Source organism: Myripristis murdjan, chromosome 9 (genome assembly GCF_902150065.1).
Source record: "Myripristis murdjan chromosome 9, fMyrMur1.1, whole genome shotgun sequence".
NCBI classification, from domain to species: Eukaryota; Metazoa; Chordata; class Actinopteri; order Holocentriformes; family Holocentridae; genus Myripristis; species Myripristis murdjan.
Genome location: NC_043988.1, coordinates 27,030,265 through 27,054,910, shown reverse-complemented (window position 1 = coordinate 27,054,910; position 24,646 = coordinate 27,030,265). Strand labels below are relative to the sequence as shown.

The 24,646-nt window shown below is 43.3% G+C and overlaps 1 protein-coding gene across 3 annotated transcripts; it reads right to left on the bottom strand.

Moving 5' to 3' along the window:
• Positions 1-1,983: 1,983 nt before the first annotated feature.
• On the bottom strand, positions 1,984-21,358 carry LOC115365715 (FK506-binding protein 5-like). Of its 3 annotated transcripts, XM_030060844.1 has the most exons (14): positions 21,204-21,358; positions 17,887-18,333; positions 11,509-11,559; positions 9,377-9,421; positions 8,545-8,973; positions 7,981-8,013; positions 7,680-7,745; positions 7,156-7,263; positions 6,560-6,664; positions 6,219-6,311; positions 4,873-4,917; positions 4,372-4,488; positions 3,634-3,711; positions 1,984-3,137 (listed from the first exon to the last, which is right to left on the bottom strand). In XM_030060844.1, the coding sequence occupies exons 1-13, from the start codon at positions 21,246-21,248 to the stop codon at positions 3,649-3,651; spliced, it is 1,647 nt and encodes a 548-aa protein (XP_029916704.1). In that variant the 5' UTR covers positions 21,249-21,358; the 3' UTR covers positions 1,984-3,137; positions 3,634-3,648. The 3 variants fall into 3 exon arrangements, with proteins under 3 accessions (XP_029916704.1, XP_029916705.1, XP_029916706.1); XM_030060845.1 differs by lacking the exon at positions 6,219-6,311 and having other exon boundaries at positions 21,204-21,357; XM_030060846.1 differs by lacking the exons at positions 17,887-18,333; positions 21,204-21,358 and adding an exon at positions 15,343-15,476.
• Between the last annotated feature and the right edge of the window lie 3,288 nt (positions 21,359-24,646).

Sequence of the window (24,646 nt, the reverse complement as noted above, 5' to 3'; positions counted from 1 at the left end):
TTTGAAATTGAGCTTCATGTGTTTCTGTGTGCGCCGTTTGTGCACACAAGTATTCAAGGGCACGTGTGTGTGTGTGTGTGTGTGTGTGTGTGTGTGTGTGTGTGTGTGTGTGTGTGTGTGTGTGTGCGCGCACGTGCATGGTTAGTGGGTGCTGGGACATACATAATTATGCAATATGTGTATGACGTGTGTGTGTAAGACAGTAGGAGGCATGTGTAATAATGAATGAGAACAATGAAGCCTTGTAGGACATCATTCCTGTCCCCAAACACAAGCTCTTTTATAAATTGTTTTTTTTTTTTTCACTGTGTTCACAGAAACCTCTCCCACATCAACAATGTTGTCTATTTTTTTTCTTTTTACGTCTTTTCAAAATGACCTCTTGATTTTTTGTTGTCTTTGCTTCTTTCCTCCTTTTTTTATGTTACATTTTACCACATGGACCAATCCGATCAGACCTGTTTTCTTATTTATTATTATGTTTTTGAGAGGGGTGTCGTATTCATGCATATTAATGGCATAAGTTAAATGACCTTCAGATAATATATGACTTGAATGTGCAAAGTAAGAGTGGGACGATTGTTGGTTGATCACAATGAGCCTCTTTGTTGCTATTTTCATTCCAAAGCATCTATTATTAATGCGAATGTGCTTTTACAAATATATATATGCTCTCTGTAGTGATTGGGTATGCGTCTATCATTTGTCCTTTGAGTCAGTCTTTAATTTTGTACCTTTTTCATTCTTTTTTTTTTTTTTTTTCTTCTGAGACCGAACTGAGGTTGTCTGGGTCAAGACTGAGAACGTTGCTTCTGTTTTGGATTTGGACATTTTGTTGACATTGCAACAAGAGGGGCCAGTACATCTTAGTAAAAAAAAAAAAAAAAAAAAAAAAAAAGACAAAAAAACAACTGTTGCTTGGAATTCAGTTGAAAACTCATTTTGACAGTATCATCATAACATACAAGAGGCAGAAATTACAAAACCACACATCAGCAGTGTTCACTGTTCCAAATTATATCATACTAATATGAATGTAGGTTTCAATGCAAAAAAAAAAAAGAATAATGACAATAAAAAATACTTTTCATCTGAGTCACGGATTTGGGTGTTTCATGTGTCGCACCATTTGCTGCCTGGCTTTTTATCATGTTCGTTTGGTTAGTTATATGTTTATTTCAGTATGATCTATTATCAACAGTGTTTTTGGCAGTTTATATTAACAAATGGATATCACCTATTGGATAAAAACTTTGTTGAACCTGGTTGAGTGCTGTATTACTCAAAGCAGCAGTCAGTATTAGGCTACACAGAATAATCCTCAGATATTGGCAGGAGCTGATGGCTAGTCTAATGTCCTTTGACCGATGTTGACTGATGTGGATCAGTCCTGTGTGACCTGCAATTGCAGCCAGAAAGTGGATCAGCTCTTATTTAGATATGCGTAGGTGATGATGGACCAGAGTGGAAGGTTAAAAATACAGCAAAAAGTTCCTGTGGCATCGTTGCATCTTTGAATTTACACGTAACTTTGCAGTTCAGCTTCTCGTAATCCGTGATAAACATGGTCATAGCATCAAAATAAGAGCATAGCAGCTACATAAAAGGGCATACAGTAAGGCCATTGTTAAATTGTTGCTGTGTTGGGTTGCTAACATTGATAGATCTATTGTTTGGTCTTGTTTAATGACCAAATTTTTGTAGGGATGACAGGAACAGAAGTCCTAAACATTACTTGGCTCCCTGGGTATTTCACTGGAACTTTAACCGCTGTGTGTAAAATAGCCCCGGCAAATTTCACAGCTGAAAGGCATGTCTTGGGGTTAGCAAAACAAATCAGCCCTGTGTTATAAAGTGTAAGCGTTATAACACTCCAAAACAACATCAACAGTCCATTTCAGACGACTTTTCCGCATCTGTGCATTCTATTTGACTGAAGAAAATGGTGGATGCTCTTTAGGAAGTAAACAACATACGCCAGCGTCCCGATGAGATATAGTTTTATTCCAAAGGTGGATCAAGTCCAACTCAGCCCATTTGTGATCATTACATCATCATCAAAGCACATCACATGACCCCCTCATCAAAGTCTCCTCCCGAGCACGGACTGTGAATGCAAAACTCTACCACATCGTGTGGTCTATACAAAACAAATTAGAAAAGAAGACAGAGAAAAAAAAAAAAAAAAAAACAAGAAACACAGAAAAAGACCTCCAAGCCTGCTCCCTCAAGTCTATTCGTCCCTGGTTTCCAGCGGGCATCGATCTTACAATGTTAGTTCAGGGTTTGTTCAGATGGGAACCATACAGGGAAAACTCCGGATGGTTCCTGGAGGAATCCCTGCCTAAAGGGTTCATGAGCCCAGATATAAACGGGGTTCACTGAGAAACCCTTTAGAGATTATTTTTGTGTGAGGAACCACAAAGTGCTAGTCACCTCCTTTAGGTTCTTAGAAGATCCCCTATTGTTTTAGCATCAGACTGACTTCTCAAATTGGGAATGCAGACACCGCACAGTATAGGGGTGAGGGGCGAAGCTGGGACGCACACAGACAATCCCATTCACAAGCAATGGCACTTCACTGGGGCAGAGGAGGACTGGAGGAGAGATAAGGGGAGACAGGGAGGCTAGGGAGCAATCTGCTGCCCTGCCCCTTCAGAAAAGAGAGCATGACGAGCAAAATCTGGGATTTTTAAATGTGAATAAAAACACCCAAAAAAAAGGTTTCCCCTCCCACCCTTATAAACATGGCCCAGGTACAAACTATAGCCACATTCATCAATGCTACAGTATTGATACGCATTGGATGTAGGTACTTTACAATCAATGCAAATTCACTATACATGCTTTTGGGGAGAAATACAGACAAAATCTATCAAAGGAGCCATAATCTGTTTGTTCCGATTGCGACATGCTTATGACAAGAGTCTGCTCTGCCACCTGGAATCGGGCAGTTTTATCCTGTTGACTTTTGGTTTGGTGTTTTGACAGGAACCCAGACAGGAAAGGCACTTTGAAGTGTGGATGTCCCTTCGATTTCCCAGAGGTCCCTTTGTAAGCCCTAAAAAATTTAAAAGTTAACTTCGGCTGGTTGGCTCCCAGTGAAGTCTTTAGTCCTCCAAACGACTGAGGGGAATCTGGAGGAGACAGAGCAGAGGGAAGAGTCGAGGTCAGAGACTGTCACTCAGTCAGCTGGCTCTCAAGAGGGATGGGAGTGTGAAGAAATACAAAATAAGATGCAGTCTGTGCAATGAGGCATTGATTCGGTCATGTGGGATTTTCAGTAAAGAACATAAGTTGGGCTGGAAATCCTCCTCTGGATAATATTTGGTACTACTACAGAGGAGAAACAGAGTTACTGTTGTTAATGTGGCAGGTGGAAAGTGAGGAAGTAATGGTGACGTTACAAGAAAGGGGAATGGCAGTGTGACATTGGGAGGTGATTTGTTGCAAAAAGCCAATGAGAAACTGAGGAGGTGACGTACACAGAAAAAGACTGCAATGACTGCTTTATATACAACAGATTTTCAGCATAAACCTCTATTTACAGCTTTAATAATAAAGTTTTCCCTCAGGGATCAGTAAATTTTCTCTTATTTCATCGTATGGAGCCAAAAAAAACGGTGATCTGACCTGTGTAGTGTGGACCTAGCCTTCGATGGACACCTCTGGAAGGATGTGTCCGTTCAGCGCTCCTTCCACTGGGATCTCCTGCATAGCAAATGAGGAACTGGATGAGGTAAGCGCTTAGACACAAGACAAAAGAAAAAAAAAAAGGCTCAAATAAGCAGCAGCCACATTAAGAAAGTCGTTTGAGTTCAGGGTGAACAGCTCAGATATGAGGTATTTTGAAAGAATGCGGATAAATTTGGATACTTAGATAACCAGCCATAACTGGAAGTCTGCTTCTATTCAAAACACAGACTGGCTGGTAAAACAGTGAAAGTTGAAGTCGAACTTTGTAATCCAACCGTCAGTGTAGAGGTTGAACTAAATGCATTTCTTAGCCTTGCCATAAATGCATAATTTGGAACTGAATTTACCAAATTGGATAATGCAAGAATGACATAGTAGACTATGAAAGACACAATCATTCTAACAAAATTATTCTGTTGGTCATGGGTGTCGGTGATAAGTGATCATCCTTGTCAGGTTTGATGAATCTTATGGCTTTTAAAATGAATTCAAATGACAAATATGCAGGGGTCCTCAGCACTAGTTATTTTTTTTTCCCAACTCTTTTGAGGTTATAAGGTTATCTGTTCTGACTTGAGAAAGAATGGCTCAATTCAGGGGGGTTATTTCAAAGTGACATACTGTATACACTACATGATCACAGGACAGGTTTTCAGTTGGATTTTGGGTCCTTACAAGCTGCATGGGCTCCACGGCAACCTGCGTCTGACACGGCATGTCGCAGATCTCTGGCTGAGGGGCAGAGAAGCCGTCTGACAGCACATCCAGGCACGTCTGCTCATCAATGGCATCCTGGAGGAGGGCGAGGTGACACAAAAGAGAAGGAGTGGGTGGGTAGGAAGAGGAGGGGTGAGGTCAGATGTGGTGAGGAGGAGAGGAAGGGCACAGTGAAAGAAAAAAGGGCAATATGGGAGGAAGAGATGGGGCAGGTAGAGGAGAATTTGGGATTTGCAATGAGAAAAGAAGAAAGAAAGAAAATGGTCAGGAGGGGGAATATTGCGACAGAGGCTAAACTCAATATACACTCTGAATGTAATGCAAAAAAAGTACAAATACAATTAGCATACAGCACTTCTGAGGATTGCTGACTACAGCTTTGCAGCTTGTGTTTCTTTTTGGCAGAGCTAAGTTAAGACCCTTGACTCCCATATCTGAGATACACAACTGGATTCTTACCTTCATGGCCTCAATTTTAAGCTGAGCTTCAATTTCCTCTTTAGCCTGAAGAAAAGAAAACAGACGATAGCATTCATAACCACCACAGTTCCACTGCATTTGCACTTCTGTGTTACTGGCTGTTTGTTTTGAAAAGGTGCATTATGTAGTTTTAGGGGATACATTTGCAACTCAAAGTGGTGCAACAATTCTACCGTACATGAAAATGTACATTACAATAAACTGTGTGCCAGGAAAAACTTCTGTTTGACTTGCAGTGTTTCAAAATGAGTTTTCTTTAAATTTATGATAAAATGAGAGTGACTAACATAAAGACATTAAATTATAATAGCAGACTCTGTAAACGTAAACAGTTATCTCTCAAAACTACAAAGTGCACCTTTAAAAGATTTTATCTGCAGTGAGTGATATGAAGGAAAAGCCACAGGATAATCTGTGGAAGTGAAGGATGGAGGAGGGAAGACCACATGGGAGAGAGAAAGGGAGGCAAGCAGGGTGAGGATGAGTGTGATGCACCTCTGCGTAAAAGCCCAAAGATCTGAACATCCACAGGCATGATTCCCCACCTCAAGAAAGACAGAGTTGTAGCCATTGTAGAAATATCAACTTTTATTATGTTTGCTAAGCCACTGCTGCACATGGGCTCCATCCTCAAGAGGAGTTTTCTGGGCAAAATTAATTTTGTTTTGCTCTCTTTTCCGTCATCAGAAGGTAGAGTTATTTTTTACATGCCTTGCTCAAAAGCAGATTGGCCATAATTTGATTTCTGTGAAGATATTTTGTTACTTACCTGAGATATATTTATTTATTTATTTATTTATTTATTTACTGAGACAGATGCAATGGATAAACTGAAAAGGTTTACCCAATTTATGCATTGTGTTTGTAATGTGTTTATTTTTGTGACTTGCAAAGCCAGCAGGCTCTGTAGCAAAGATGGAGAGTTGAGAAAAATGAATAAATAAATACATTTTATGAAAAAACATGAAACTTGGGCCTTTTTAAAGGACCGGAACAATATTGTATTTCATTTAATATTGTACTGTATATTATTTTATTTGTTTCTTAAATTGCCGTCCATGCAGTTAAAACAGGGAACTATTCCTTTAATGTTATTCTCTATATCCAAATTAATGTATTTAAAACAAATCTCTATGTTCTTGCAGTGGATTAGTCAACCCTTGTTACCTCTGACAACTGTCAAGTGAGCAACACGAGCTTTCTAAACAGTTCCTCTTGGTGATGGAGCCAAATTACCGCAGCACTTCAGCTTGCCTTCAGTAAACAATTTGACTTCTACAATCGCAACATCTGTATAATTGTGGTTGTTTAAGATCACATCTAACCAGCAGGTCCTCCAGGGACGGCCGGTACTCAGGTGGAAGGGTGTCCTCCCTCTCCCCCAGCTTGGACATTTCCTCCTCCCCACACTCTGTTTCCTGGGACCAACAACATTGTTGCCAGTTACACCAGTGTGTGTGAGTGTGTGTGTGTGTGTTTAGTGACAGCAGTAGCATTGGGAATGCAATGCATTTGTGTTTGGGGGATCTACCTGTGTTGAAACAGCTAAAACTAAAGATTTATTTTCAACACTTGAACAACATGATAAACCACAGGATGAAGCTGATTACGTGGTCTGACCAGATGATTATTTCCTGCATTCAACAATCAAAGCTCAGAGACTCACGTTCACAATTTCCTCTGCAGGGACAGGGGCGGGCTCAGGGGCAGCGGGGATCACATCCAGAGATTCTGACAGGGCGTTGAGGGCGTCGCCCATGGCCAGAGATGCCTGAATTGACAATGGGGGTGTGGATGAGTATAAATGTTTTATAAATGTGCTGCTGAAGAACAGAGAACACAATCTTGCTGACTTTTTAATATAGTGCACACAAAGCTTGTCTGAGTTAAAGTTCCAAGGAAACAAAAAATGACCTTTTCACTGTTACCTCATATCGTATCATACACCTAATTACAAATAGACTCCCACCAAATACTAATGAAAAAATACTTTCTTGTATTTTTATTTAAAAATGAATGCCACTTCTTGTATTTCTGGATGTTAATTGCCCCCCTTTTCCCTAACCATTACCGACTTTGTTGTGCTTTTGTTATGGTCCAACCCATATGATTTAAAACAGTACCGCACCTGCTGCAGTTTTCTTCTTCTGCTAATGAAGATACTTGTGACTTCAAACCTCCGGCTAATTAAGTGTCAGGATTTAGCTGTATTTGGCGAGTGGTGAGTTGTAGTTTCCCACCTTAAAGTGTTTTTTTCCTCACCTGCTGCATAACGGCAGACTCAGCCATGGCAGCCTCCACTACTGGAGCAGCGTCTGTGACGACAAAGTCATCGACCACAGTGTCGGCCACAGGCTGCACAGCAGGGGCCTGAGAGGGAGATGGAGAGGAATGGTGTGAGGCAGAAAGGAATGCATGTATTTATTTATTAGCTTGAAAAACAGCAAGTCTTCCTCCCAGCACCAACGCTGTGTGAATCTGATCAAATCGCCACATTTAAAGCAATTCAGGTAAGGGTTTCCCTTTGACTGCCAATGTAGTTTGCAGCAATTCTACATTCAATTCTCTATGTAATCAAACAAACTGCACTTTCTGTGACATTGGAGAAAGGATATTTAACATTTTGAGTTTAAGTTTAAAAAAAAATCAAAACGTATGAAAAAATCCTAGAATGGAGTTTAAGGTGCTCTTTTATGATAATTTGACAGAGCAAATTATCATCAGTGGACACATTTGCATGACAGCAAGGATAAAATTGTTCATGAAAAAAAAAAAAAAGGCTTCACCTCTGTGACTTCAGCTGCAGGGGTTTCAGCCACTTCTGCCGGGGTCTCTGGGATGACAGCTGGCTCCTGGTGAGAGGACAGATACAGCCATGACCTCAGTGCACGCACAACACATTTTTTTTTATGCTTGCTGTTCTACTGCTGCTCCCTCTACACATAACACAGCCCATTTTGCAAAACCTGCACTTAAAAAACAAGGTACTTAAGGAACCAATAAGTAAAAGGATGATCGTTGTTTTATAATTGTTGTTGACCATATATTTATGTTGGTGCATGAAAAAAAAAGGAGAAATAAACTCACCACTGGGACTTCCACTGGTGGGGCAGGAACATCCTAAAGTAAATAAACAAACATTAGGAAACAGAAATGCAAAGGCAATCCTCTTTACTTTTCAATATTAAAATCTGAATGAAATAGTATAAATTGAAGAGGCAAGTCAGAAGTATAGACATAGCCACTGTCGAGGTCCCACTTTTTCTGAATTACTGACGCACTAGTGCTGCATTTTGTCTCATTCCCAAGTTTTTTTCAGCTGGAAAAGGAATGGTCTGGTAATATCTGACTGTGCTGAGTGTATTTATTTTTTTCATAACATTCAAGAGAGGGTTGTCTGCAGTGATAAAGTAGAAAAAACTGCATCATGAGAGACATCAGTAATGGCTACTACTGTACTGCATACTACATGGAAATTGCACACTGCATGCACAGTGCAGTTCATTACAGAATAAAAAAAAAAAAAAAACACATACACACAAAAAAAACCCCAACAACCATGCATCACTGTTATTCCCTGCCCTTGGAAAGAGGGAGAAATTGAGGTTTCTAACAGAGAGAGAAAGGATAGTATTTATAACGATGTGGCACCTCTCTGATTTCAACAGGCTCATCTGCGACTTCAGGTGCAACTTCTTCTGCCAACACTTCCGCTTCGACTTCTTCTTCTTCTTCTTCCTCCTCCTCCTCTTCCTCATCCTCCTCCTCCTCCTCCTCAACAGTGGCTGTAGAGCTGACAACTCCCTCAGCCACCTCTTCTGGCTCAGATATCCCATTGGAAACCTCCTCTACCACCGATCCTGCCACAACTTCTGTGACCGTTTCGTCTGTAACAAGTTCTGCTTCAGTGGAATCGGGTTCGCTGATGAGTTCCTCCGGCTCTGCAGCCACTTCAGCCAGGGTTTGGGGTGTACAGATGGCCTCAGTGACAGGCGGCTCCGCCTCAGCGTCAGGCGCAGCATCTTCATCTGACAAGCGCTCAACCACCACTTCAATCTGTGGTTCAAAGATAGCATGCGCCTGCACATGCAATGCAACCGGACACACAAAAAAGTCAACAGGTCACACACTAAAAAAACTCCCATGCAACATGTAAACTAGCAGGCAAATAAGATAACAATCTGAGCATATGGATCACTTATCAGTCAAACACAGGGGCATAAAAGGTGCACAGATACAGGCACTGCAGCCACTCTCAGCCCCATATTGGAGGGGGGTATAGGCCTTAAACAGAAAATTACTCCTGATTTTTAAGAGCTGTACAATCAGTTTTCAATTTAAAATCACTGTTCATTGGCCCATAGCGTCCCAGATCTGCCCCTGGACAAGTCTGATGTTGACAACATGCACTTAAACGATGATGAAAGACAAAATTACACTCATCTACTACACATGTGGTGCTCAACCATGGGATGGATCTTACCTCTGCAACCTCTGTGTCAGTGACTACGGTCTCCTCTGCCTGAACCTGCAGGAAAAACGACAAATGATTGCAACAGGCTGTATAGAAATGACTGGGTGGATGACACACCCTCCAACTCTCACTTTGCCCCAGACTGAGCTGTTACCACTCCCCCAGTGGCTCTCTCCCTCTCGCTCCCTGTGAGTGTGAGTGTGCCTGTGATTGTGCTTGAAAACAGGTGTGCTGGAGTCAGAGCCATGCCAGCTGCAACTCATCTCCAATCCATCCACCTTCACTTACTTATACTATGCTCATCCACCACCACCTGTGACATCTGCTTTGTGTTTCATGCCGTTCCTACTTTTTGCAGTTCTGTTTGATACCTGTTGCCTGCTCCTGTGTTCCTCACCCGGCTCTCTTGTTCCTGCAGTTCTGTCTGCTCCTGACTCCGGCCCCTGTCCTCAGCCCCCGTCTCATCTCCACCCTGCACCCCAGCCCTGGCTTTTCCCCTAGCGCAGGGTTAGGCAACTGTGTGCCATGGAGAGCCCAGAGTCTGCAGGTTTTCGTTCCAACCAAAAACCACACCAGGTGATTTCACTGACTACCTCACTTTCAAGCAGAGAGGAGAGGCTAGTCAGTGAAATCACCTGGTGGAGATTTTGGCTGGAATGAAAACATGCAGGTCCTCGGCTCTCCATGGCTCCATGGTTGCCTACCCCTGCCCTTTCACGACCTCGGCTCAGCCTTGCTCGGGTCTCAGCTCTGCTCTGTCCCTCTGCTTCCGCTCAGCTTGGAACCACAACGCATCTATCTCCTCTGCTCAGCTCAGGCCGGCTCATCATCCCAACTCCCCTTTTCCCTGCAATAAAATGCCTTCAACTACAGCTCTGTCTCCTCGCCTGTGTGATCTGCTCTTGGGTTCACCGGTACAGCCTTCCACATAATTGATGGATGGAGTGCTTGATAAATGAGCATATTATTTATCAGCAAATCATTTCAGTTAACTGCTGCTTGTGACACCATTTATTGCCTAACTAATTGGAGCTTTGATATCAATGGCAGCTTGAAACCTATTATAACTCCAGTTTTAGGGTTTTTTGTTTCAAGTGAAAATTTGTAGTAAAAATCCCTAAATGCTGTATGTGCTGAGTTGTATGCAGATTCAGGAAACCCAACAAAACCAATTTTATCCTTTAAAAAATCCATGGGTGTGAATCTGAACCTAAGCCTGTTTCCTTTTCCTGTGCCTGAAAAAAAAAAAAAAACTGTGGACCAAGGCAGCGTCATATAAAGAGACGGGCTGCAGCAGACCTGTAGTAAACAGTGTAGCAATTATGCCTGAGGTGTGAGGCTGAAGTCATAGGAAAATTCAGCACTTTTCCATTGAACAGATTGTCTTTTGTCCATTTGCAGTTACTCTATGCTTTCGACTGCACAACTGTTTTGGTGTAACCTTCTTAATAAATGCATATTATTTCATGTAGTGAGGCTGTGAGCCCAGTGGGTGCACTTCATTGTGCCTCAAAGGAGTCAGGTTGACTTGACTGGCCACTTTTCAATGACCAGTCACTCGGTTTTTTTAAAACTTTATTTATCCAGGAATGGCTGACTGAGCATGTATCATCGCAAAATTACCCAGCTTCAAGCAAACACAGAGTAATATATTCAAGTATGAGAATGGCCACTACAAGCAGAAGTATTGTGCTGCTGGTCACTTGGAGCCCCTTGAGACTTTGACCAACTGGGCTTCCAGTGGAGCTGTGGAGTGCCTCGCTCAAATGAAAGAGCTCTTATTATTTATTTATTTATTTATTTATTTATTTCCATGTGTGGCCTTTTTTTCACCAAATGTAAAAGTTGGTGGTGTTTGTGGTTTCAGTGGCACCTCAAAAATAATCCCCACTTCAAAATAACTCATGGTTGCTGAGTGCTCTGAGTGCATTCCTGCCTATTCCCACCTGTGTGCTCTGTGCCTCTGGCTTGTAGAGAGAAACGTCTGAGCAAGTTGAGGTTAGCAGGAGAAAAGGAGAAAAATGCGGGCTGATAGACCAAGAGGTGTGTGTGTGTGTGTGTGTGTGTGTGTGTAGGTGGACGTGTGTGTTTTGTGCTTGTGTCGAAAAATGGATAATATGCAGTGCTCAGGTTTATTATACCTCATTCTCAGCAGGAGCCGCCACAACTGGGGCCTCAGCTGGGGGTGTGACCTGCAGGGGAGGGAGGGAGAGAGAGAGAGAGAGAGAGAGAGAGAGAGAGGGAGAGTACGCATGGGTCAACAAACTTAAAATATGAATACATATGCAATCTATGCAAATACATGCACATTGAATTTAGAGAGCGGTTGGCAGATGGGAATTCTGATTAGAACAAGGCACAGATTTATTAACAAGCACTCCGAAGCATTTCCATGAGCTTGAACATTTTTGGGGGAACATTTTGTCCAAGCGGACTCGCTGCCTTTACGCTACAGTGCTGCTGCTGTTTTCCTCCACAAACGGTTGAAGGTCAGGCTCTGGGAGGAGCGCACCAATCCTAAAAATGTGCCCAGAGCAAGATGATCCATCTTCTAGACAAGGGTTATGCTGACTAACTTTAAGTGTGACAGCCCAGAGGCTTTTGTTACAGAAAGATAAGTGGGAGTTAAGCTGGCTTATGTTTTCCAAGACAGGAAAGGTTGCCAAAATGTTTTCAGATCGTAAATTCTCATGACTGGGGGTCCACACATATGCACACAAACACACAGAGAGTCTTTGTAGAAGGGGAGGTGCGTTATGCAACCAAAAGTAACGTTACAACCAACTGCATAATGTTGGACAGAATAGCCCTCCTTCCTCTGGTGCCCGTGTCTTTACCAGGTCAAATCCAGAAAACCAAATTGTTCATTTCATTAAAAGGCCTGTGCCAAAATGACAAAAAAAAATTCTACAACGCACAAATGTCACACAAAGGTGCAGTAATTACAATGTTGGCTTTTGCTAGCTGTCTTTTTAGCTGGACCACAACAGTGAGGCCAGCCCTACAGATGCCGGTGTCCATCACTGAATATCTGACTGATCAAGTTTCCCCATTGGTCAGCAGAGTGTTGGCGATTGGTCGTTGCTCTTTCAAGCACTTTTCCATTCATCCTCAGGGGGGCGTTTACAGTGGTCCCACTCACTGACTGCAGCTCATTTCAAAATTTTTGCACACTAAGAACAGAATATTTTGCTTCTCTTGGATGCTACTGAAGACTAAAGACTTCTGAATTCATTGACCAGACCCTTTTGTCCATCTATTGACTGAAGCTCATTCCAAATTTATCGCATGTTAACAACAGGATGTGACAAATTGGCCACAATTTCACACATCGACCCTATATACACGATCCAAATAGGTTCTGACCTAGTCTTATTTTCAAGACTGGGTCAAAACCTAGTTTCTCTGTGAGGTGGCAGCACATTCATCCCATTCACATTCATCCATCCTGCTGAAGCGCCCTTGAGCAAGACTGCTGCTCTGTAGCCAGCATCGTGGAGCAAGTGATAAGACGTTTTCCCAAACTTGAGTCAAGAGATTATCACATTATAATTATTATTAATATTCCAAGAAGAAGTGACTGTAGTTGTGGCAGTAGCTATTTTGTGGACAGACAAAACAAATAATGGAGGTTTGATAAGATGCCATGAACACCACAGGGCTGACCCATCTCCACTTCTCTTTTCTCTTTTATTGCTCAGTCTCTGTGTGTCTAGGCCACTTTTAATGGCCTCCCAATTTCTGCCTCACCACCCAATTAGTGGCACGGCTGGCACTGCTGTAAGTGGTTGTAGGCGGCATGCTCTGCGCGGTCAAGCGTGCTGAACCATACTGACAAGCAGAGTGCAGCACATAAATATTGTATATTGTCATAGTCAGATAGTCAATTATTTACTCTGTGTTGCAGCAGCCCATATTCAGTGTAAGGCAGGTCTGTCCGTCGGATGGCAACTCCTTTCACCGCCAGTCGGGAACGGGCCAATCATGCAACATCTGGTGTATTTAGGTTATCTTGGTCTGTCTGTTTAGCTGTATAGCCTGAGATGCCACCCTCACAACAGGGAGTTTTAACGGCGCAGGTTTCAGAATTCCTCCAGTTTTTCACGAATGGGAGAAGCTGAATATATAGCTCAAAAATATAAGCTGGGGCTTGCCTGGGAGGGCTGGGACAGTTTTCGGGAGAGTTGGAGAGCAAGAGGGAGGGAAGGAAGGAGGGAGGGAGGGAGGGAGGGTGGTGGGCTATAAGGCTTCCACTGCTCCACAGCGAAACGCACACATACACACCCCCTCCAGTCCGTCCCTATGGCAGAACACTGTGTACTGAACCGCTCTGAGCGCAGATCCTGCCTCACTCGCCCTATTAAAACACACTGTAATGAGCACATGCCAAAACTGATCTGAGAGCAGCCATATATGAGACAGAGCATTTTAACCCATAATGGAACACAGTGTACCTAGATGCTGTGTACTCTGTGTTCTCAACCCAACCTCGTGCTCACACAGACACATTTCCCTTCTCTCTTTCAAAGTGACATGCCAGCCTTCCTGACAGCTACACAATAGTCTTAATCATGATACACTTCTGGAGACAGTATTTACTTGCAGTAAACTTGCAAAGCCTATCGGCTTTGTAAAAAGAAAAGTGGAAGCAAATAAAATGAAAAAAAAAAAAAAAAATGCCACAAAACAAAACAATGGCTCAGCTAAATCACTGTCAATGTATGTGGAGAGCGCACTTTCAGAGATGACAGCAGCGTGTGCGCGCAGAAAAGACTTTTGAGTATGTGGGATGAGAAGGAAAGACAAAGACAGAGCAGAGTACGAGATGAAAACAAAGAAACAAGAGGGGGGGTGGGGGGGGGGGGGGGGGGGGGTGAAAAACACAGAAAGAGGGGGGTGTTTCACTTGTTCCCTATGTAGAGGCGACTGCTTCCACTAACAAAGGCCCATACTGTCTCAGAAAGCAAACCCATAAAAGTTGGCAGAGAACGTGGAGGGGTGTGCTTGACGGGGGGTTGAATAGAATCACGTGCCGTGCCACAAGGTGTTAATCTTTCAGTCAAGTCATGAAAAACACAAAATATCACTTTACACATCCTTGTTCGCCTCCGTTTTTCTCCCTCCGTTTGACCCATCCCAACTTACAGGATTACAAACATATAATTCATAACTTTAAGAATTAAGATGATTTTTGTACCAATTATTAATGAAAACACTGCAATTACCGATCTAGTTTTGAGTGCGTCAGACTAAAGGCATACCGACCCTAATGCTGCTTCAAGACGTCTCCTTTAGTCATGCTGTCACCAGAAATTTGTCACACACTTTAAAAAGGTTGTGACAGCTGTCTATAAGCCCCCTTCAACCCGGCAAATACCAAAGGCTAAACAGCCACAACTACATACACACACACATATTTGAACACACTTGTGGGAGGATTATGGCCTTCTGGATTAGTTTACTGCAGGCGAACCCTTGCTCCTGCATCCCAACATAGAACTCAATATCCTTCTCTTCTCATTCCTGTCTCCTCCGACAACTCCTGGCTATGCACCAATGACAAAAAAAGGAGGACACATGGGAAAACGTGAGCACGTGACAAACGCACAAGCTGAGGTGTGCTTGTAAAAGGGCCCCATAGGCAAACACGCGGGGCAGGAGGAGCAAAGAGGAGAGAAAAGAAAAGGGTGGAGGGGCGCAAGAGGAGGCAGGGAGAAGGGGGGGGAGGAAGGTAGGAAGGAGGGAGAAAGAGTAAAGATAGGGGGGAGAAAGAGGCAGGGGTAGAGAAGAGGGAGGGAGGACTGAGAGGGAGTTTACAAGGGAGAGAGGGGAAGGTGAGAGGGACAGAAGGAGGGAGTGTAGGGCTACAGGAGCACACAGAGAGAGCGAGCTGGTACAAAATGTTCAGCCCAGGCAGAGGCCGTGTCCACCATAGCTTTAGACCAACGAAAAAAAAGAGCTTAACACGCACTTACCTGACTCTCCGTGGTGACATGCAGAAGTGCAGGGCCCACTTCGCTTGAACCTCGAAACCAGCTTAATATGAGCCCCATTTGTACCTGCTCCTTCCACTATCTACAGACCGAATGACCAGCTGATGTCCAGCACGAGACTGAAGCGTCCTGACTCAGAATGAGCGCTCTTATTAGCTCTGGCAAGAACTGCGGGCGCCCCTGACTGTGTGTTTGTGTGTCCAGCTCAAGCCAAGCCAAGGTTGATAAAGCTCAATGCTCAGTTGACAAAATTACTATTACTTGCAGAATAAATGCAACCTCAGTATTATATGTGTTTGCATTTACGGTCACTATGGACTAATTTTAAGTCATGCAAAAATGTATGTTTCAGTGCCTGTTGGTACGAGTCGGAGGTAAATCTGGCACATCTGCAAGCGGTGACGGAGCTGAGAGCTAAGAAGTGAAGCGAGCAGGGAGGGAAAAGGGGATTGGGTGAGGAGGTGGGAGGGTGGGAAAGAGGGGGTGGACACTGCCACAGCCTAACAACCACACAATCATAGGAAGTCCATCTCCTATAGACACTTTTTATTGGTCCTGTATAGCTCAGTGGGGAGAGGACAGCTCTCGCACTTTCAGGGTTATGGGTTACATTCCCACTGGGGCCACTCATCCTACAAGATTTAGGCTCTCTTGGCACTTGGGAGCATTGTGGGCAAAAACGCCCACCAAATTGCATATGTTTACGAGATTAAGTGGCCAACCAAATGATAACCCCTCCTTATTTCTTACACTGGGCCTGGCCTGCATAATGAACCCATGCACATGTGTGCCAATGAACATGTGAGCATGCAGTACGCATACCATATGTGCTAATGGCTCAGCTATTGGGACCAAATATGGTTCATTTGTTTGTTTGTGTGTGTGCTCCTGTGCAAGGATGCATGCATTTATCTATGTGCAAAGTAAGTTTAGGCCTATGCATATGTGTAGGCTTGGCAAGCTTAGCCATAAATGTATGTGCATAGTGTGCAGCGTATGTGTACATAGCCTATAGCCTACAGTGCATGGTGAAGACAGTACGTTCTGTACCCAAAATGTGCTCATGATAGCTGCATGACAAAGACTTTGCAATAACATCACAATTAACCTCAGTTTAAAATGTTTAAAAGTTGATTTACAGCTGTTGGATTTACAGCTGAGAGTAATATTTCTATATATTTTGGTGAGAAACGTGCACAGTTTGTGTTAGAATAAACTAGTTTAGTCAGTAAAAACTGTACACAAAACAAATGCAAGATAGACATAGGATTAATTCCTGAGAGAGGTCTAGCTAATGCCCATGCTTAACTGTTCACACAAAAGAGCTTGCACAGCATGCTTTTTTTTTTTTTCTTTTTACCAATTTCATTAATTGCAAAAATGAACCATCATTCACCATCACCTTTGGCCTGAACCTCAACCCCCACCCCTCTCTTCACCTTCAGTCTTATCAAATCAGCCTTCTTATTCAAGATATTTTTTAAAAAATTATAACTAAATTGAGAATTTGAATGAAAGAGGCACGTGCCGAGTGAAGCAGACAGTTTTGATGTAGTTGGTAATGTGTAGTGACTGGTGAACAAGCCTTGCCCAGTCCCCCACTGATGCACAATTTCTCTCTCTCTCTCTCTTACTTTCTCTTAGCTAAATGGAACACGTTGTTCCCTCTGTCCCCCCAGCCTCCCAGCCGCTCCACCTCTTTCCTCCTAAAGGACACAGCTCCATCTCACTGCCAGCCACAGCGACAGTTTTCATAGCACACACTTGACCAACCAGAATCTAAACTGGCTGTTCAGAAAACACCATTTTGCACTCTGACAAATATGGCACATGTGGGCACTTTATGGAGCTCATTTCTCCAGCAAGCACTTTTGGTACCACACAGTTGACCAACCAGCATCTAAACTGGTAGAAGAGCACTCAAACAAAAAAAAAAAAAAAAAAAAAGGAAAGAAAACCTCTGAATGCTATCTGCATGCAGTTTTAATAAACGCACATCCTGAATCCTGCGTTGCTCATTGCTCCAACAAGAAACCTGACCCATTTTCTGATACAACTTGGTGAAACTTCAGAAAAATGCACCAGGATACTCTACAACTAATGAACGAAGATAAGCTTAGATACATTTTCAAAATCACATTGCTGCAGATGCTGAGTTTTAAATAAATGTGGTTGAAATCTTCAACATTAGTTGGTAAATTGCGGGGCCTTAACATGCCTTGATCTTTTGTTAAAATATACTCTCTACAAAGTGAAAACAAACCTAAGAAGTTTGCTTGAAGAACTCCTTGATAAAGGACTCATGACCTCTGACATTAGCCTGGGGCATATAGGGGGTTTACAAGGAACCCATTAGGAACATTTTTTTCTAATGGGAAACCCTAAGGTGCTTATTGGCTCCCTTTGGAACTTAAAATAAGCCTCAATAAACATTGTTTTAAAGTGTGTACCTAACAAGGGGGGAACATTTCACAATTTCTGCCCGCTCAAATAACCCAAGCACATATGAAACAAAGTGGTTCATACCTCAGTTACTGGTTCTGGTTCTGGTTCTGGTGCTGGCTCAGGAATGATAGCTTCAGCCTCTTGTACTACTGCAGCTTCAACCGCAGGGGTCTCCACTGGCGTGGCCTCAAGAACTGGTTCCTTCTCAATGACCGGTGTTAGGGCTTCAATTACAACTTCAACTTGAGTCTGTTCCACCACCACAGGCTCGGGCTCCGGTGCCACAACCTCAGCCGGGACCGGTGCTTGAATTGTTTCTTCCACAACCGGTTTTTGGACAACTTTGGGTGGCTCTACAATGGGGACAGCAATGGGAACAGCCTCTGGAACCTTTTCTTTTACTGGCGCTGGAGTTTTAGCTGCCTTCTTAGGGGCTGCTGCAGGGGGCGCACACACTGCAATACCTGGGGTTGCTTTAGCTGGGGGGTTGGCTGCATGCTGCTCTTCGAGGGCTCTCCGCTGAGCCTGCTGTTGAGTTGGAAAAACAAAATCAGAATATAAGGGTTAATGATAATTGTCACGTCATCACAGTTGGAGTCATTAATGAAGTTCCCTATCATTCGTTTAACCAACATCTACCCTTCACTCTGCTACAGTCAATAGCCTTTTAAACAATACTGTATTATCTCTGAACCAACTACAAGATCATTTCTTGTAACGAGCCAAACCTGAAAAAAGAGAGCAAAATAAAAAGCATTTTTCCAGAGAATTCCTCCTGAGAACTGAACCTTTGCACAGTAGTTCAGTGGGCATGCATGCCGTAAAAAGTAGGCCTTCAACAATGGCCTCACAGAGAAAGTGAACAGACATTACAGAGATAAAAACTGAATGTGACAAAGATATTTGGAGTGGAAATCAGAACAAATGAGGCTCTGCTTGTTACTACAGCCCTTTTCTAGTTCAGATATTGATGTTGTTGTCCATGGGAGGTTCATTCTGGCACTTTTCTGTTTACAGGAATACCAGGGATGCCATACCAGCCAGGTCTGACATGTTTTTCCGCTCAGGACTAAACCCTTTGGGCATTATTGGAGGTTTAGGAGTGCAGACCACTGGCGGGAGGGGCCGGGGTAACTGGGAGTGGGCCCAGGAAAGCTAGTTAGATAATGGGAGCTAATTAGCTGAATCAAAATGATTCTGACAGGTCTGGTGAAGCGGGAATGGAAACCGTGTGAGTCAGCAGGGATGAGAGCTCCGGACGGGGGCCCCGCAAGCCAGACAGTGGGCCTAATCACATCATAATCAGGTTATAATCACACCCCGAAAATGCTTTGTTAAGTTGACAGACAGTAAGGCATTCACAGTGTTTGACAAGGCCTGTAAGCCGACTGTGCATGGGCGCGTGCATGTGTGTGTGCACGTGTGCGTGTGTGCATTCATGGGTGCATGTGCACATTTACGTGCACGTGTGTCAGTGCCTGCCCAGCTATCTGCCGTCAAAACAACCCCTCCCTTCTGTCAACCAACCAACAGTTGGCTTATCTTGCAATCCAAATGTCACAGAGTGTTAGTTCAATTTCAAATAAAGTTTTAATCAAAATAAAAAGGTCTTCCTTTAAGCATGGAAGCCATATTATGCTCTCAAGAGACCCAGTGAACCTTGGAGAGAAACAAGAGAGACTGTTTACCAAGGTGGGGGTGCTTACACACAAAGGCATGTGTTGAAACATAGCCGTCAGGTTGAAGTCTTCCAGTGTCCGACAAGCCCCTTCCCCTCCTGTGCTCCTGCGCCTCAGACTGATACATCTCGACCATAGAGGGCATGATGATAACACAAGGCCTTGAGTGACGGCTGGGACCATTTTTATCTAAGTGTCACTGACAGGCTCTGAGACAATCACAGAGATTGTGCAGGCTCCAATCTGGCAATCTAGTGCAAGACATTCCTACAATCCACACACTACCAAATACAGCCGTGTGGAGTGGAGAGTCAGGGACTGGCCAGCGAGAGGCTTAAGCCAGACAAGAAGGGAGGGCTGTGGAGGAATGCCATTAACTCCATACCGACAAGTCTTGAGTAAACGGCTGAACCACCGGTTTCAAGTGAGGTCAAACTACATCCTGCAGGTTTTAGTAATGGAACAATTGACATTTCTTTATTAAAGAAAAATGGAGAAAAGGTATGGTCTAAGAGAATAACTCATTATGATAGGAATAAAAACAACAGACAATAGAGTTTGATGGTGTTTGCAGCAATGCTGCATGTTGACTTCATGATGAATTGGGATGGGTGGAGATGAAGTGGGCGATAACCTTTGCCCTCTCTAGAAGTTAGAGCTTCCATGTTACATTTTCACTCTCTACAGACCCCGCCTAACCCTCCTCTCTCTGCCACACCCACCTTTCCCCTCCCAGGGCACTGAATGTTCAGAAGCACAAATCCCAGCTACAAAAAACCAAAGGGGAGGGGGTGAGGGGATCAGATGCCTCCTTTGTCATATCATTGGCACTCGATCATAATGACTTTACATATGAATATGTTTGTGTTGTGTGCTTGTGTGTTTGTGTATTTGTATGCGTGTGTGTATTTGTTTGCCTTGTTTTTGTTTTTGTTTTGTTTTTTGGGAGGGGAGGGGTTGCATGCGGGAAGCAGAGTAAAATGGTGCATCTGGAATATTTGAAAAGCCCAAACTAAAACACAGATAAATTAAAAGAAAATAAATGGTGAGACAACCAGGACCTCCATACTGCACACCTTAAAGCAATTTTACGCACACGGCGCGTCGGAGCGCCTCGTGGCGCACGGGAAGTAGGCCAAGAAGAAACTGATTTTTGTTATCTCTCACAATAAAATAGCAGTACCAAAGTAGCTACTTAGATTTATCGGCTACCGGCGCAAAAAAAAAAAATTAAAGGTGAGATAGGGTAATCTCTTTGCACAATTGTCTTATCTTTGCCAGATGGAACTTTTTACGCACGGGGTTTAACGCACTCCGCAGAGTCCAGCGCATCACTAACATCACCAGCGCGGAGTAAAAAAAAAAAAAATCCCAAATAGGAACTCAGCACAGGTATATGTGTTTTGTCATGCCTAAAATTTGTTGTTAGCGCCTGTTTAACCTCCTGTAGTTCTTAAAAAGAAATGAAAAAAGAAAAAAGACCTGCATGGAGGAAAATTCAGATATAACCATCACCTCCATTTTTTTTTCCCAAAAAAGTTTTTTTCGCTCTTCAAATCATCCCAGAGAAAAGGGCTCCTGCGTGCACTCGCAGAACACTTACACTAAAACTGGTCGGACTTCATTGCTTCTTCATGGCCCGAATGCTAACGGGTCGGAATTTTGGATATGACAGTGATGAGAACCAAAACGGAGCGAAAGGCGCCTGCGACCACTTACCACCCTCCTCATGCGACGCTTGTTCTTCTTCCTCTTGCTGGGCATTTTGGCGTGTGGTGATGGCGGGGGGCTCCAGAAACCAACGAACGAACTAAGAACAGCAGCGAGGCGCAGGGAACAAAGTGGATCGTTTTAAACCCCTCGGTATTTCTCTTATCGGAGCTCCGAACCTATCGGAGCACCAGGATGAACGATGGGGGGCGTTGACGGGAGAGGGGTGTGCGCTTGGTTACAGCTCCCACCCCGCTCCCCACACACGCCACACACACGCGCACGCGCACGGCAGCTCAGATGATTATATCAGAGCTGGACTACCTAGTGCATGGGTTGTATGTTATGTAACCACTCCATCAAACCAAAGGCAGGGAGACAGAGAGGGAGACAGAATATCACCCGTGGGCATGCAGAGTGACACACCCCCCTTCCCTGGATCAGTTGAAAATGTTTTTTTGACTGAAACACAAAGCCACGCAACACAAGAAAAATATCCATCTCTTCCCTTGTTTATCTTTCCCCCATGTTCTCTAAAACAAACAAGAAAAAAAAAAACACCATCCAATTAAAAGAAAGAGAAAACCAACAGGAGAATCGATCAGTCCTGCATATTAAACAGTCTATTTGCCTCCGTCAAGTTTTCTATTTTGAAGGCATGATTTCATGCCGCACGGAAATAGCTTTCATTATCTGTGGCTCGTGCAGGGAGAGTAAAGAGAATGAAAGCGCGCACGTGTTCCTACGCCCTCCACCCCCGAGCGCTCAGTTCGTTGCGTGCTCACATAGCTCCAAGTTCCCGACTCCGACAGTTCTATTCATGTACAATTAGATGAAAGAAAGAAACGCTCCAACTGGGCACTGCTGTAATCACTCAAAGGACACACATTCAACTCCGATTAACCTCTTTCTACATCAAGAGGGTAATGAGCATGTGTGCAAAGTAACTAAGTACTTTTGATACTAAACTACTTTGATGTAAGTAGTAAATAAAATGTAGTATTACTTAATAGTACTTTTTATTTACTTACTGTACTTATCTTGAGAACAGATATTTACTTTTTTTCAATCATGATATTGTCTGCTTTTAAAGAATCTGAGTGCCTTTTCCACCATTGGTAATAGTTTGCACTGACATGTTAAATCATCCATCAAGAAAAAGTGTAGCATGAAATGCAGAGAAGAGGGTGTGTCAGTATGGCTTTAATTTGGGGGGAGGGGTTTAGGTACTGTATGGAGTGGTACAGGATGTAACAGTCATGCATAAATTAAGTACGCTTCCACTATGAGTATTCAGGTGTGCCATACAGTGTCATGGCAGCTGTAGGGGATGATGACTGTCCAGCAGTGCACTGGAGCACTGGACCGTGAGACAGGATAAAAATCTCAGGATAATATCTGAGCGTTTGGGAACATGGATGTTTCCTGAGGATAAAATGATTTAGTGGAGTGAGACTTGGGCAGGAATTGTGAATATAAAGCATTACTGTGCAAACAAAGCTGGGGAATAATATGAGAATGAACTAAAGTCCTGTAACCACAGCAGAGATACAGTTTGTTCCACAGATGGAGCGCTCAGGACTCCAGAGGTTTTTGGGCTTGGTTTTGAGTCAAAAAGGCCGATTGAGATGAAACATGATGCATGGCCAACTCGTCACGGATGGTATCATTTGACAAGCACATCTATCATTTGACAAGCATATCTTAGAAGATTCACTTGTCAAAGGTGGCATGGTGGCTCGGGTGTTGGCACTGTTGGTTCACAGCAAGAAGGTTTGAATCCCAGGCCTGGACCTTTCTGTGTGGAGTATGCATCTTTGCATGGATTTGTGTGTGCTCCAGTTTTCTCCCATGGTCTAAAGACATGCTGGTCCGGTGAACTCATTATAATACCCGTAGGTGTGAGTGAATGGTTGTGTCTGTGTGCTTGCCTTGTTTCCTTGCCTTCTGCCCAATGCACGCTGGAATAGGCTCCAGCCCCAGTAACCCTGTTTAGGATAAAGCAGGTATGGAAAATGGATGCATGATCTATTTGACTAATCAGATCATATGCATGTGGGACTAGTGTCATATTGTGCAATGTGCATTTTAGTGATTCTCAAAGCAAATCTGGGGCCCAGCAGAGGTCTTTGAGCTTATACTGGCAAGTCTCGGCAATATGAATTTATTTTCACCTTCGGTTCACTTCATAAAAGTCAGCACGGTGAGAGAGTGTTTAAGAGTGGCAGTGTAGTTCACAGTTTTCACTGTCATCACTGTCACAAACCATGTCTACAACACAGATACTGGTCACAAATGGTCAAAAATGTTCCCAGCTGAGGTTCCTTGGGACGAAATCTCCTGATGTGCAGCTGGTGGTCCCTCACATGAACACTAGAATAAGGAGCTGTTATTACCTTTGAGTCATTCGTTCTGTTGCCCACTGAGAAAAGATTCACATAGGCATGATGGCAATTAAATAGAGGTGAGAAAGGGACATTCGGCAGCAGTGTGTGTGTGTGTGTGTGTGTGTGTGTGTGTGTCTGTCGAGTTGAGTGGCATACTTTTACACCTGGGTGCCTGTATGTTTCTGTGTGCATACGTAAGGCTGCACATACGGTTCTGTTCACCCAGTTAACTGAGCAATAATGTCCCCACCTCTCCCAAAAGAAAACAGTCTCACATGTGCATCCATATGAGAAGACATTTCTCTTTCCATTTAGCAGAAGCTGTGTCCAGCTCAGAGGCTCTTACAGGGTATGGAAAGTGTCTAATAGGCCTTTGTACCATCGTGACTAAGTGTAGCTCATCAAAAAAAGCTCCCAACATTTGTCTCTTATAATGTCAGGCCCATTACCATTTCTGCAAAATACTAACAATAGATATGATGCCATCAGTCCACTCTGTCACTCAAGTATGCACACAAGTATACTGTTGTTTTGGCTTACCAAAAAAGGTCTGTCATCGATCAACTAAGAATAAGAGCACTGTTTTTATCTTGACCACCATATATTTTTTATCCAATTGGTTTTGAAAAGGTGTCATAAACCCGGTAGTTGAAGAGGAACATGTCAGTTGAAATTTAAACATATAATAGAATTAAATATATAAATTGGAATAATGAGGTTTTAACAACAACAGCAACGGTATGTAGTAGCATTGTGTGCATGTGATACATGTGCACTCATGCATATACAAGCACATATACAGGCAAGCAGGATGCCATATGTGCACACATATATTGTGCATACCCTCGGTCAAACAGTCAAAAATATTCTCCCCACATTATGCTTAGGTGCAGCCACACTACATGTTTGCTACACATGTTCTTCAGCATCGTTTTGCATGTTTACTCCATGCGGCTGACATGGCTAGACAGCTGTGAAAGTGTATAGAAGGGGTCTTGGGTTGAGTTGCACCATGTATCACTGTCAGTCACATGCTCTTCACATGCCACATATTGTACTTATGTC